The sequence below is a fragment of the Lissotriton vulgaris genome, unplaced genomic scaffold (assembly GCF_964263255.1).
Source record: "Lissotriton vulgaris unplaced genomic scaffold, aLisVul1.2 SCAFFOLD_640, whole genome shotgun sequence".
NCBI lineage: Eukaryota > Metazoa > Chordata > Amphibia > Caudata > Salamandridae > Lissotriton > Lissotriton vulgaris.
In genome coordinates, this window is record NW_028243475.1 from 306,425 (window position 1) to 319,595 (window position 13,171).

The following is a 13,171-nucleotide window of genomic DNA, read 5'->3' on the forward strand; positions in this document are numbered from 1 at the left end:
CAAACTTTCAAGCTTGTCTTGCTGAAGCACTAATATATTTCTGGTCTAAAATTGTGTTTTATATTGCAAATGAGGGACCTGTATAAGGCTCTTAACTAGCTGAAATAAACTTTGGAGCATTTAGTCTGTAATATACTATTCCCTGATGTAAATGTATGCATTTGCAGCCATGCATCAGCTAGAAGTGCTCAGGCCAGCTGACACAAAAAAGTCCTGAACATCCTATTAATAGAGGGCACGCCCTAAACATAGAATCAGCACAGCCTCTACATATAACTTAAATTGAACAATATGTGATGAGTATATTGTGAGGCTGTTTCTTTGAGACTTAGCAGGAAGATTTTGTCAGCAGGATTCTGTGTGAGTACTCTTGGTAACCACTGATGCACAGGGCCGTCACTACTGCTGCACTTTAATTGGGGATCAAACTTACTTTCTGTGGTTGCTAGACTATTCACAGGTGAATGTTGATTGCATACAGCATGATATAATAAATGAAATTCAAATAATTCTCTGCATGCCTTTGTAAAGCAGTGCAGCCTTTCTCTTACATGACCTCTGGACTAGCAGAAGCCCAATGATTGGGGCTCTATTTTTTGTTCATGTACTATGGACACAGAATGTACCCACATTTTGAATGAGCCGTCTCCCCCGCTATGTGGTGGCTGTAAGACCAGCGGCACCTGCCTTTTTACCTGTACCCATGTACTGCTTAGTGGCTTACACCAGTAAAGGTCTGTTCAGTCCCCATAGCTGGGATCACTTGTTTTTATCATTTCTGGGGCATGCTTGAAGGATTTATGTTGTGTGTGATATCTGAAAGAAACACGTTAGTATTAGATTCCTTACCTTAGAATATCCCCAGGCGTCAGTCTGGATCCGGAAACTTTTGCGTAGCAGTACCCCTGCGCGTAGGTAGGCGTCGTCTGCAGGCGTCCCCTGCGGCTCCGCGTCCGTCGTCGGCGTCGTGCGCCGTGATGACGCCGCTGGAGTATATAGACGCCTCCTCCGCGCGCTGACGTCAGTTCTTCTTTTTTCCGTGCCAGTAAGCGCAGATCCGAAGAGCAGTACTCCGGTCTTTTGACCAAGTTTTGTAAACTTCTTATACTTTTTTGGTGCCGGTAGGATGCCCGGTTTCAAGAATTGTGACGGTTGTGACCGCACGATGTCGGTCACGGACCATCACCGTCTCTGCCTCCGGTGCCTGGGCCCCGACCACGACGTGGACGCCTGCGTCGATTGCCGGGCCTTGACAAATAAGGCTAGACGGGAGCGGTCCCGCAAGCTGCTCGAGCTCCGGGTGTCGGCCCCGCGTCGAGAGCGGTCCCGGTCCGGCCGGAGGTCCAGGGAGCGTACGAGGGAGCGGTCGCGGAGCCGTGCCGAGCGCTCCGGAAGTCGTCACCATTCGTCTGGTTCCTCAGGTAGGAAGCACAAGAAGTCGGGGCATCGTCATCGTACCTCCGACTCCCCCCCCCGACGCTCGCGCGACGCGGCCGGGGGTTCGGGTGACCGCGGCTCCGCGAGAGTCGCCGGCGCGGCCTGCTCCATACCCTCCGGTCCCTGGGCTAGGCGCAACGCCCGAGGAGATTGAGGCGTTCCTCATGGCCATGAGGGCGCTCACTCTTCCGGGGCCTACGGCGCCTTCGGGCCCAGTGCTACCGTCCGGGGGCCCTAGCGGTTCGGGTGTCCCTGCCTCGACGCCATCGGGTGCTCCAGCCCCGGTGCCGCCGACGGCTCTGACCCCGGCGCCGCAGTGGCCTTCGGGGTCGACGCCGGCTGGTCTACCGGCCTCTCGGGCGCCGATTTCATCGGGGTTACCCCCGACGCCTTCCCCGCGCGGCGCTGGTTCTCCGGTGCCGGCTCCGGGCGGCGTCGTCCCCATTCCCGCCCCGAATCCGGATGCGGAGTCGGACCGGCGTCGCTTGACGCCGGGCTCGACACCGATGGGGCCTGTGAACCCCGAGGAGCCGGTCTACATTGTTGACTCCGAATATGGAGATGATGTAGAGTACGGAGAGGGTTGGGAGGGGTCTGAGGACCCTCTGTCACGTGAGTGTCAGTACGACGTGGACTGGTCAGGTGATTTGGGTGATGCCAGTGGTCTGGACGACTCTCCTAACCCTGGCTTTGTCTCGCCTCCTACCGTGGCATCGGAGGAGGGGGCTGCTTATTCAGTGGTGTTGATGAGGGCTGCCAAGGCCTTACACCTTGAGCTCCCCGTCGCGGCCGTGAGGCCTAACATCCTCACAGAGGTCTTCAAACCGCAGTCATGCCCACAGGAGCCACTGCTGCCGTTTAACGAAGCCTTGTCGGACGTTCTTTTGGGCACGTGGTCCAGGCCCTCTTCAGGTTCGCCTGTTGATAGGAACGTGGCCAGACGCCACCGTCCGTGTCCGGACGACCCCAAATTCCTGTCCACCCATCCCACCGCTGAGAGTCTGGTGATCCAGGCCTCCACTTCCCAGACCGCATTCCCGTCGGCCCCGCCCGACCGGGAATCTAAGAGGTACGACCAGTATGGCAAGAAGGTCTTCTCGTCCCTGAGTTTGGGACTGCGGTCTTGCAACACCGCTTGCCTCTTGGGCCGCTACACCCACTCTGTGTGGGATACGGTCGCGGACCTGCTGCCAGAATGCCCCATGGAGGTGCGGGCGAAGCTCGGCAAGGCTGTGGCTGAGGGCCGAGACGCAGCAAAATATTCCATACGGTGTGGTCTTGATACGACCGACTCGCTGGGCAGGGCGATGTCCACGACGGTGGCGATTCGTCGCCACGCCTGGCTGAGATCCGCCAACTTTTCGGCAGATGTCCAGAATGCCTTGATGGACATGCCGTTTGATGGCTGTCGCCTGTTTGGTGACAAGGCGGACCACGCGCTGGAGCGCTTCAAGGACTCCAGGGTCACGGCCAAGTCCTTGGGTCTCTCGACCCAGCGCCAGCAAACGGGTTCGTTTTGCTCCTTTCGTGGCCAAGGAAGGGGCGTCCCCACACGTGCTGCCAGCCACGCGCCGCAACAATCTTTTCAACGCGGTGGCGGCCGTGGAAACCGCCGTGGAGGCGGGCGGGGTCAGGCCACACCTCCCCCCGCAGCATCAGCCTCCAAATCCTCCTAGTCCGTGCTTTCAGGCCCATGTGACGCCAGTGTGTGGCAGGGTTCGCCATCACCACGCCCGCTGGCGCGCAATCACATCGGACAGGTGGGTGCTGCAACTCGTCCGAAGGGGCTACTCCCTCCCCTTCGAGACCAATCCTCCAGCCATGCCACCGCAGAACCACCGTGTGTCGGGGGACCACTTGACACTTCTGCAGGAGGAAGTTACGGCCCTCTTGGCCAAGGGGGCCATCGAGCGCGTTCCTGGGCCAGAAGTAGGGCGTGGTTGCTATTCCCACTACTTTCTGGTGCCCAAGAAGGACAAAGGGGGCCTACGTCCTATCTTGGATCTACGGAACGTCAACGGCTTCCTCCGGAAGGAGAAGTTCAAGATGTTGACATTAGCTCAGGTCTTGGCTGCTCTAGACCTGCAAGACTGGATGGTAGCGTTGGACTTGCAGGATGCGTATTTTCACATCCCCGTCCTGCCGGCCCACCGGCGTTACCTGCGGTTCACGGTAGGCCAGGAGCACTTTCAGTTTGTCGTGCTCCCCTTCGGCCTTACCAGCGCCCCACGGGTGTTCACAAAGGTGATGGCGGTGGTCGCAGCCCATCTGCGCAGGTTAGGGGTTTAAGTCTTCCCCTACCTAGACGACTGGTTGTTGAAGGCGGGCTCGCCCCAGACAGTCGTCCACCACCTTCAGATGACGGCAGACCTCTTGCACGAGCTTGGGTTCTCCCTCAATGTGCCGAAATCACACCTGTGACCCTCTCAAAAGCTCCTTTTCATCGGAGCGGTTCTGGAGTTTCGGGTTTATCCTCCGGAACGGCGGGTCCGGGATATTCAGGCTTTGATTCCCATCTTTCAGCCGCTATCCCGGGTTTCGGTCAGGTTGACGCTGCGGCTGCTGGGGCTGATGGCGTCCTGCATCCTTCTAGTGCATCACGCCCGGTGGCGGATGCGGGCTCTGCAGTGGGACCTGAAGTTTCAGTGGGCCCAGCATCAGGGCAACTTGTCCGACCACGTCTTGATCTCGGAGGGCACTGCGAGACAACTGCAGTGGTGGCTTACGGACCGCGATTGGGTCGGAGGCAGATCCCTCTCCCTTCCCCAACCGGAGCACGTTGTCGTGACGGATGCGTCCCTCCAGGGCTGGGGAGGCCACTTGGGAGAGGCTGAGATCAGAGGCATCTGGTCTCCGGCGGAGTCCCGGCTCCATATAAACCTGTTGGAGCTACGGGCGATTCGTCTAGCACTGAAGGCATTCCTCCCCTTTGTCAACGGGAGTGTAGTGCAGGTGTTCACGGACAACACCACCGCCATGTGGTACTGCAACAAGCAGGGCGGGGTGGGGTCGTGGACCCTTTGCCAGGAGGCTCTGCGTCTCTGGCAATGGCTGGAACGTCAGGGCGTGACTCTGACGGTTCAACACCTGGCAGGTTCTCTGAACGCCAGGGCGGACGAACTCAGCCGTCGGTGCTCGATGGATCACGAATGGCGTCTGAACTCGGACGTGGCGCAAGGCCTCTTTCTGCAATGGGGAGAACCTTGGTTAGTTCTATTCGCCACAGAAGAGAACGCGCAATGTCATCAGTTCTGCGCGTTGGAGTTTCCAAGACGGCACTCGCACGGCGACGCCTTTCGGCGCGAGTGGAGTTGCGGTCTGTTATACGCCTTTCCGCCTATACCACTTCTGCCCAGAGTGCTGAAGAAGATCAGGCGGGACCGGGCCCAAGTTATCCTTGTGGCTCCGGACTGGGCTCGAAGGTACTGGTATCCCGAGCTACTCAGCATGTCAGTCGGTCCCCCGATCCGCCTGCCCCTTCAGGAGGACCTTCTGTCGCAGCAGCAGGGGACGGTCCTCCACCCGAACCTGTCCAGTCTCCACCTCCATGCTTGGAGATTGAGCGGCGACAGTTGAGGCCATTTGACTTGCCTCCTGAAGTCTGTGATGTGATTCTGGCAGCCAGGCGTCCCTCCTCGAAGTCGGTATACGCCTGTCGGTGGAACAGATTTGTGGCATGGTGCACAGCAAAGGCTGTGGATCCTCTCTCTGCCCCTCTTTCCGAGGTTCTTCTCTTCCTTCTTTCTCTTGCCCAGCAGGGCTCTGCTCTGGGCACTATCAAGGGCTACCTTTCTGCCCTTTCGGCCTTTCTGAGGCTGCCTGATCAACCTTCTTTGTTCAAGTCCCCTATTGTAACGAGATTCTTGAAGGGCATCACACACATGTATCCTCCTGTTCCGTTTGTGATGCCTCAGTGGGACTTGAACCTGGTTCTCACCTTCTTGATGTGTGCTCCATTTGAGCCACTTCATTCCTGTCCTCTCCGTCTCCTGACTTTAAAGACGGCCTTCCTGGTTGCCATCACCTCTGCCAGGAGAGTGAGTGAGCTCCAGGCTCTTTCTGTCAAACCTCCTTTCTTGTCCATTCATCCAGACAAGGTGGTTCTGAGGACTAGACCTTCTTTCCTGCCCAAAGTAGTTTCTGCTTTTCACATCGGGCAGTCCATCACCCTCCCTTCCTTCTTCCCGCCTCCGCATCCTTCAAAGGATGAAGAGCGGCTCCATCGTCTGGACCCAAAACGTGCGCTTTCATTTTATATGGATCGCACACGCCAGTTCCGGGTGGATGACCAACTGTTTGTTGGCTACGTGGGTGCGAAGAAGGGACGGGCGGTACATAAACGGACCATCTCTCGGTGGGTCGTTCTGTGCATCAAAGCGTGCTACTCTTTGGCTCGGAAGGAGCCCCCTGTTGGGCTGAGGGCCCATTCCACTCTGGCCACGGCGGCTACTACTGCCCTGAGCCGGGGAGTCCCCTTGCAGGACATTTGCCAGGCGGCTACTTGGGCCTCGCTGCACACCTTCGCGAGGCACTACTGCCTGGACAGTCAAGTCCGGAGGGATGGCTTCTTTGGCCGTTCTGTCCTCCAGGACTTTCTGGTGTAGGAATGTATTGGTTCGCAGACCCACCACCGGGGTTGGTATTGCTGGGGTATCTATTCTAAGGTAAGGAATCTAATACTAACGTGTTTCTTTCAGATGAACAAGTTACTTACCTTCGGTAACGATATATCTGTAAGAAACAGTAGTTAGTATTAGATTCATTACCGACCCACCCATCCTCCCCGTTCTGCGAACTGATACCTAGGGTTAAGGACATCCCTTTCAGGGCCCTAGTTTCAAATGGCACCAGTGTTGGTTCTCACATGGCTCTGCGTGTTCTGGCGCGGAAAAGCTGTGTGCAAAGAACTGACGTCAGCGCGCGGAGGCGGCGTCTATATACTCCAGCGACGTCATCACGACGCAGGCGACGGACGCGGAGCCGCAGGGGACGCCTGCAGACGACGCCTACCGACGCACAGGGGTACTGCTACGCAAAAGTTTCCGGATCCAGACTGACGCCTGGGGATATTCTAAGGTAAGGAATCTAATACTAACTACTTTTTCTTACAGATATATCGTTACCGAAGGTAAGTAACTTGTTCGTTTGGCCGACAAGGGAACTGGTTAATTGTGGGAGGTTTGAACCCCTTGTTAATGCAAACCAAAAGGCTGGTAGTCTTCTGCATACGTGGTGACCATCTTTTCCACCCAAGCCTGTAGATGCACCCTTCTTGTCCCCCTCTAAGAAACGTTAGGTATCTAACACACTCTTTTTATCCAGAGCAGGTTTGTCCTGTCTGTGAAACTCACCCATCCACCACTTGTCCTCTTCCTGTCTTGCTTGGCTATGGGACCACTAATAGGCCTAGGCTAAAGTCATGACACTTGGACCATTCAAAACCAGTCTGACTGAGCACCCCAGTCTCAGAACCCTTAGCATCTTGTCAGCAAACGGGAACAAAATGCTCCGCCATGAATTAAGGTGCCTAATACTTTTTTAATAAATGTGACCCTCAGATTGATTCAGCCTTCCTGTCTTAACCATCAGATAATTAGAAGTACTAGACTATTCATCCAGTACTTGTTCTTTAAGCATGGAAGAGGCCTGCACACTGTGTATGGAAGAAGCCACTGCACCGGGGATTCATTTCTGCTGGATCCTCTCCAGGCAGATCGCACCTAGGTCTTGGATACGTGCTAGAAGCTTTTCCAATGTGAATTTTTGAGATACAGATAACTTTTCTGTCTGCATGAGTATTCTACATGCCTCCCAGAAGTTAATTACTGTATCCACAAGAAGACTTGCAAAAAGCTCATATGATTGGAAGATGGATATGCCATATTTGTGGAGCTGCTCCATTACTAGTCATTGATGAAAGGGTAAACCTGCATGGTAGGCATGCTGTTCGTGCAAGTTTTGTGTGCCAATCCGCTCCCGCCGTAGAGGGACCAGGCGGTAGTCCGTTATTACACAACTGATGTGGATTGTCTGGGCTACATCTCCCTGAATCCAGAGCTGTTGAATACTTTTTATACCCTCCAGGTTTCTGAAAATCTAAGTGAAATTTGCGGTCACTAACAGACTAGTTACCAAGCTGGAATATTCCGAAGCGTCCCACTATTTTCGAAAGTATTGACTGTGATACGATCTAGGCACCTCGTGAGTCAATAGTTGGCAGCTATCTGCTCCATCAATTGTTTAGCAAAGCACAGGTAACAGTTGATGCCTTAACTGGTCTCTGGCCTCTAGTTTATTTGAGACTGTTAATTATTTAGTTTTCTTTATCTCAAGTGTAGCACTGACAATGTTGGTTATTAAGTGTTTGTTACTGTGTAATACTGATTAGTCTGTAACCCTTCCACCTCCTGGTATAAGCCCAGTCTGCTCGCCCTCTCTAACCTGGTATTGTGAAGTCCTGAAAGATATTCTTTCTTTACAGTTAGAGTGCAGCAGTATTGTGGCCAGTTGTAAATAACGGTACTCACACACAATACTCACAAGTAACCACAAACTTCCACCAGGTCTCAAGAAACGGCCTTGGTTTTCCATTAAGGTTGATTTTAGAACCCAGGATTTTCTATATTTATCCTTGCCTATTTGGAGGTGCGAGAGAAGAAATTATACGTTATTGCTTTCAGAAAACCTCAAATTGCCCTGGTTGCCAGGCTGCTCCAAAGACAAATTATGGCATGGTATTGTTTCAGGTACAGCGAAAAAAATATTTTTCCACAATAGGTGTGTATTTTACCCCGCTCACCAAACTGCTATAGTTTTGAAGCGGGCCCAAATGATGTGCAAGTTCTCTCTCGGGGAATCTCCTTTGATCATCATAAGCACTATAGTGTTGCTCAATTTAGTGTCAATTTAGTGTCCAGTAAATGTACTTAAAATGGCTTCCCTGTTCACTTGTACTGGTAGCAATAGAGCTGACCAGCACAGAGGTATACTTGCTCATGCAGTTATGTCCTCAGATGTAGTATATTGCTGCTGTAGAGGTGACTTGCCTCTGCTGCATGCAGTGTCTGTAGACATGACTCACGGCGATGTTATGTCATGTTTTCACATTTGTCTTTACCAAGATTCGCAGCTTGCAGTTGCAGTCTGTTTGTTGAGGGGTCCTTTTAGGGTGGCACAATTCATGCTGTAGCCCTTAAGGACCCCCTTTAGCCCCCTTGACCAGAGGTACCCACTTACTAGGGACTTACAGGGAGTGCGAAGGGTTTTGCCAATTGGGGTACAATTGCACAGTTTTGGGAAAGTAATCTGGCCCTGGGGACCTGGTTAGCAGAAACCCAGTGCACTTCCTGTCAGTCGCATCAATTACCAGCCAACAAAAATGGGGGTGCGCATGTAAGAAAAGGGGCCCTTTCCTACACAAACCACTGAGAGAATACATAATCTGGGCCACAGTTTCAAACAAGCCAGGGTGTAAAGGATCTTTCAGACCATGCTGTGATTTCTGGTACATCTGTTGAACTTCTCAGTAAGCTACTCGCATCTTTTTTGCGGAGATTAGTCACTTGATTGCTAAGCAGGATTTTTGCTGCTTCTGGCTGAATAAACCCCTTGCTATATCGGAACAGCTCGGTCTAAATGGCTCCAAATTGAGGGCACCAAAGAGATACTAGTGTATGAAATTTTTTTGTGTCTGGTACCTGCACGATACTGAGCTGTGCACAGCTGTAATTAACCGCTTAAAAGGAGTATCCAATCCTGCCTCTTGTTTACAGGCCTTTAATCTGTTAGTACTAGACATTGGCCTCTTTCTATCAGTACAGAAGCCATCTTAAAAGTAGCTATTTATGTACTCATTCACATTACTTCCACCTGAAATAATTATGGCATGTAAATATTTGAATGCATGATGTGTGGGATAAATAGAAAGTCAACCCATATGCAGAATATCACTGTTACATTTGTACAGTTTCAGTTTCCACAGAGAGTCCAAGGCTGATTGCAGCTCTGCAGCCCCAAACACCTGCAATTGAATTATAGTGGTAATTTGATAGTACTGCTGCTTTAGAAAACAAGTCTCCGTATAGAGATCATTTTTATATTTAACTCAAAATTGAAGTTGCTCTTTTAAGAGGAGATTTAGAATGGCAGTTTGCTTATTTGATTACTTTATTTTGACCACCCTGTAGTACAGCAGACAATTTGCATTTGAATGTTTAAATGTTGAAAGCAACTTCCCACTAGTGTATGGCACAACACTTTCTGGTTAGGATCCAAATAATAAAACCAGAAAGCAAAAATATAATCTTTCCTTTGCAGTATTCAAGTTTGTGTTGGCCTATAGAATGTTTCAGGCTTGTTTTCTTTAGGTGTCTTAATACATCAATCAATTGTGCTGCATATGTAGTGAGATGCGCTTAGAAGGTTGCCCTTGAATTGTTCTCTGCGTTATAGTTAAAAGGACTTTTAAGCGATGTGAATGCCTTCAATTTCTGCCTGTGATTAGCTGAAAAAGAGATCTGTAGGAAGGGCGAACAATTGAAATTGAGAAAACTAGTAGCTTGAAAGCAAAAACGTAGGGGGAAAACACAGGAGTCAATGAAAGTTTGAAAATGTTCAGACATTAAAATGCTGACGTATTAGTGTCATTTGATGAAAAGGTTAGAGTTATGAGGTTTTTGAAAAAGGTTGGGAATGGGTTATTGTTAGGGTAAGTTATAATTAAATTGAAGCTGTGGATTATCGTTCGGCAGTGTGGTACGGTTAGAGGTGAGTGTAAGGGTAGGTCTCCATAGAGGTTTAATATTGGGGAGAATGAGGAGTCAAGATTTGGCTTTGAAATAGGCTTTATGGTTAGCATAACTTAAATTAGTGGCTAACTTAAAAAAAAGATGTAATTCCTAATCATAGAAAACATTCTAAATTGGCTTTTACACTTACAACATTGCCATACTCTATACTACACTTGGTCCTGGTTTTCATTTTTGAATGAATCCTTTGCCTTTACTAATTTTGAACTTTCAGACTAGATTAACACCATTTTTATCCACACAGTACACTTGTATGCCAGATTTCATATGTAAAGTCAGCTATGTCTGATGGATTAAGTGACTAATAACGGTTCAACCGCGTATTCTACAAATTGTGACAGTTTGCTTGCCCTTGTCTTATGCAAGTCCTTTGTATAGATTGGTGTCTTTACTCTGTTGTAGCTGGTAGTCTACTGTACCATTCAACTAATGCTTTAGTAATGGAAAATGTCTAATTTATTATTCTGACACCATAAATTGTAAAAAGTATGCAGTATGAACATTTATAGTGAAGGTAAAACAGGTTAATGTACTGTTTTTCTATCAAGTTAATAATTTTAATATGACGGTGATGGTAAAACTGGCATGCTGAACTTGCTCTTCTCTTTTTTTAAAAAAAAACAGCACTGGCTGTAGCTGCAGCTGCTGCTGCCTCTGCTTCAGCTGCTGCCGCAGCCATTTCATCAGTTCAAGTCTCTGCTGCAGCTGCACAATCTTCTTCACAGCCACTTGCAACGCAATGCTTTCAACTTTCCAACATGTTCAATCCTCAAACGTAAGTTGATGTAAATGACTTCTTTCTTCTAAATATATGTATTCTTTGGATGTGCTTTTTTCAGTGTGCCACTTGGTCTTGTGGATGCGGTAGTCCCAAGTAACTAACAGAAAAATTGAATTGTATAACCATTGACTTTTTTTCTCTCCAAAGAACGTTTCAAAAAGCAAGTTTAAAGAAAACATTTATTATGTTAGTTAAATCCATAAACTAAGTATGCAAGTTGGGTGTATGCCTAAAAGCCTTAAAACACAGGTGTGGGGGAAGACGGAACGAGCCAAATGGACTACAAAACCACTTTTTCACCTCAAACAAGGAACAAAGTTGTATGCTCAGGAAATTTGAAGATCATAACCGTAATACACCTGCTAGGATCAGAAAAAGTTTCACACGAGTGGGAACTAAATCAGCAGGTACTTAAAGGGGTGTTCCTGCAGTGGAGCATACCAGAAGAGGACTTATTTGCAATACCCGAAAGCCTAAAATGCTGAGACTTTGCTCAGCCACCCACACCACTATGCTTGTGTTCTTTCACAAAACTATACATTTGTTACCACAATTGGCACACTTCTGGCCCACATGTAACAAGAACCTGTGGTAACAAGGGACTGTGACCAGAGAGGGTCTGTAAGGGCTGGAGCAAGTATTGTGGGCACCCTTCCGAGATCCCTCACCAAACACATACACACTGCCATTGCAGACTGTGTTTTGGTATAAACAAAACCTAAAAGTCACCATTTGTTTTTGTATAAAAATATTCTTTAAGTTGTTTTATTTTACTCCAGTATTGGAACTTTCATAGATTCCCATGCTTGTATTATTCCCCGTCCCTGGAATGGGAGTCACCGGTATACATAAAATTGCAATACAGACTGTAAGAAAGTGGCTCTATATATACTGGACCAAAGTAAGGTACAGTGTGTGTATAGAGTCCCCAATCTCCAGAGGTATAACAGAGGTTAAAGTCAGATCTGATCTTACTCTCTAAAGTGGTAGCTTGGTCGAGCAGTAAGGCAGTATCAGAGGACAGTGTAAAGCATTTGTTGTGCACACTCAGTCAGCAAAAGGTTTCACACACTCAAGAACTGAACTCTAGGCCAATTGTTTTATATCAAAAGATATAGTTTATTTTAGAACCATCATGTATCAAAATGTAGTTTTCTCAATATGAGTGACTTTAGGTCGTTACTTTGCCGAAAGGCAATACACTTTGTAAGCACAATAGTAACAGTGGTTGCAATAGGTAACACAATTTAACATTGAGCTCAATGGGTTTTTCTACATAAATGCAGTTGATTACTTTAAGGATTACTTTTCTAACCACAGGACTGGACCCTGGATTCAATTTCGGGACCTAAGCTGTAACCATTTAAGTAAAAGCGTTTTGGTTACAGTTGTGATTTTTCGGTCGAGGACCGGAAATGCTGGCTTGCCAGCTTCCGGGAGGAGTCGTATGTTACTTAGTAGGGTCTGGAACCCGCCTCCCTCGCCCGTCTCTCCTCCATTGGCTGGCTTCCTAAAAGGAGGCCAGCCATTGGAGGAGAGAGCCGTCCCTCCAAATAAGCTCCGTCTTTTTCGGATTCGGGGGCGTGATTTTTTGCATTCTTTAGCCCTGTGACGTCGTCTGTCCGAATCTGAAAATGGCGGCGCTTTTCTTTAAGCCATTTAACAACAGCCGCCCCAAGAAGTCGCAGCCTCCTCCACCTGGCAGTCTTTGTGTGTACACATCGGGCCGTCTCGTTTTCTGTGGGCAGACAGGCATTGGGGTCACCACAGGGAGCCGCAGAGCGCACTCTGCAAAGCCGCCCTGCCGCTCTTATCTTTCGCAGGTCTGGGTCCCCGCTGCGCGTTGCACAAGCTGCGTGATATGGTGAAGCACCGTGCGGGCAGAATTGACAGTAACGTTCACCTGACATCTAGCCGAGCGGTTTGCATCCATGCCAAATAAAGCGTGCGCTCTCACAAAGCCATGTATATTTCTCCCTCCGCCCGCAGCTTTCCTTAGTCCCGCTCCCCCCTCCCTCCCTCCCTCGGCCCGCAGCTCTCCGGTAGTCTGCTCTTGCTTTGGGTATGACACCCGTATCATGGTGTCAAGGATCGGGCAGGAGTTCCGCACTTGCCTCGGTACACCCTACGAGACGTGCCGCCTTTA

At 49.6% G+C, this 13,171-nt stretch overlaps 1 protein-coding gene across 1 annotated transcript in view; it reads left to right on the top strand.

The window, feature by feature from the left end:
* LOC147668336 (uncharacterized) overlaps positions 1-13,171 on the top strand; it is a 190,156-nt gene that overhangs the window by 100,645 nt on the left and 76,340 nt on the right. Inside the window, exon 5 of the mRNA XM_086948588.1 lies at positions 10,869-11,019. Within this exon, the coding sequence (XP_086804714.1) occupies positions 10,869-11,019 (151 nt within the window). The remainder of the gene's footprint in view (positions 1-10,868; positions 11,020-13,171) is intronic.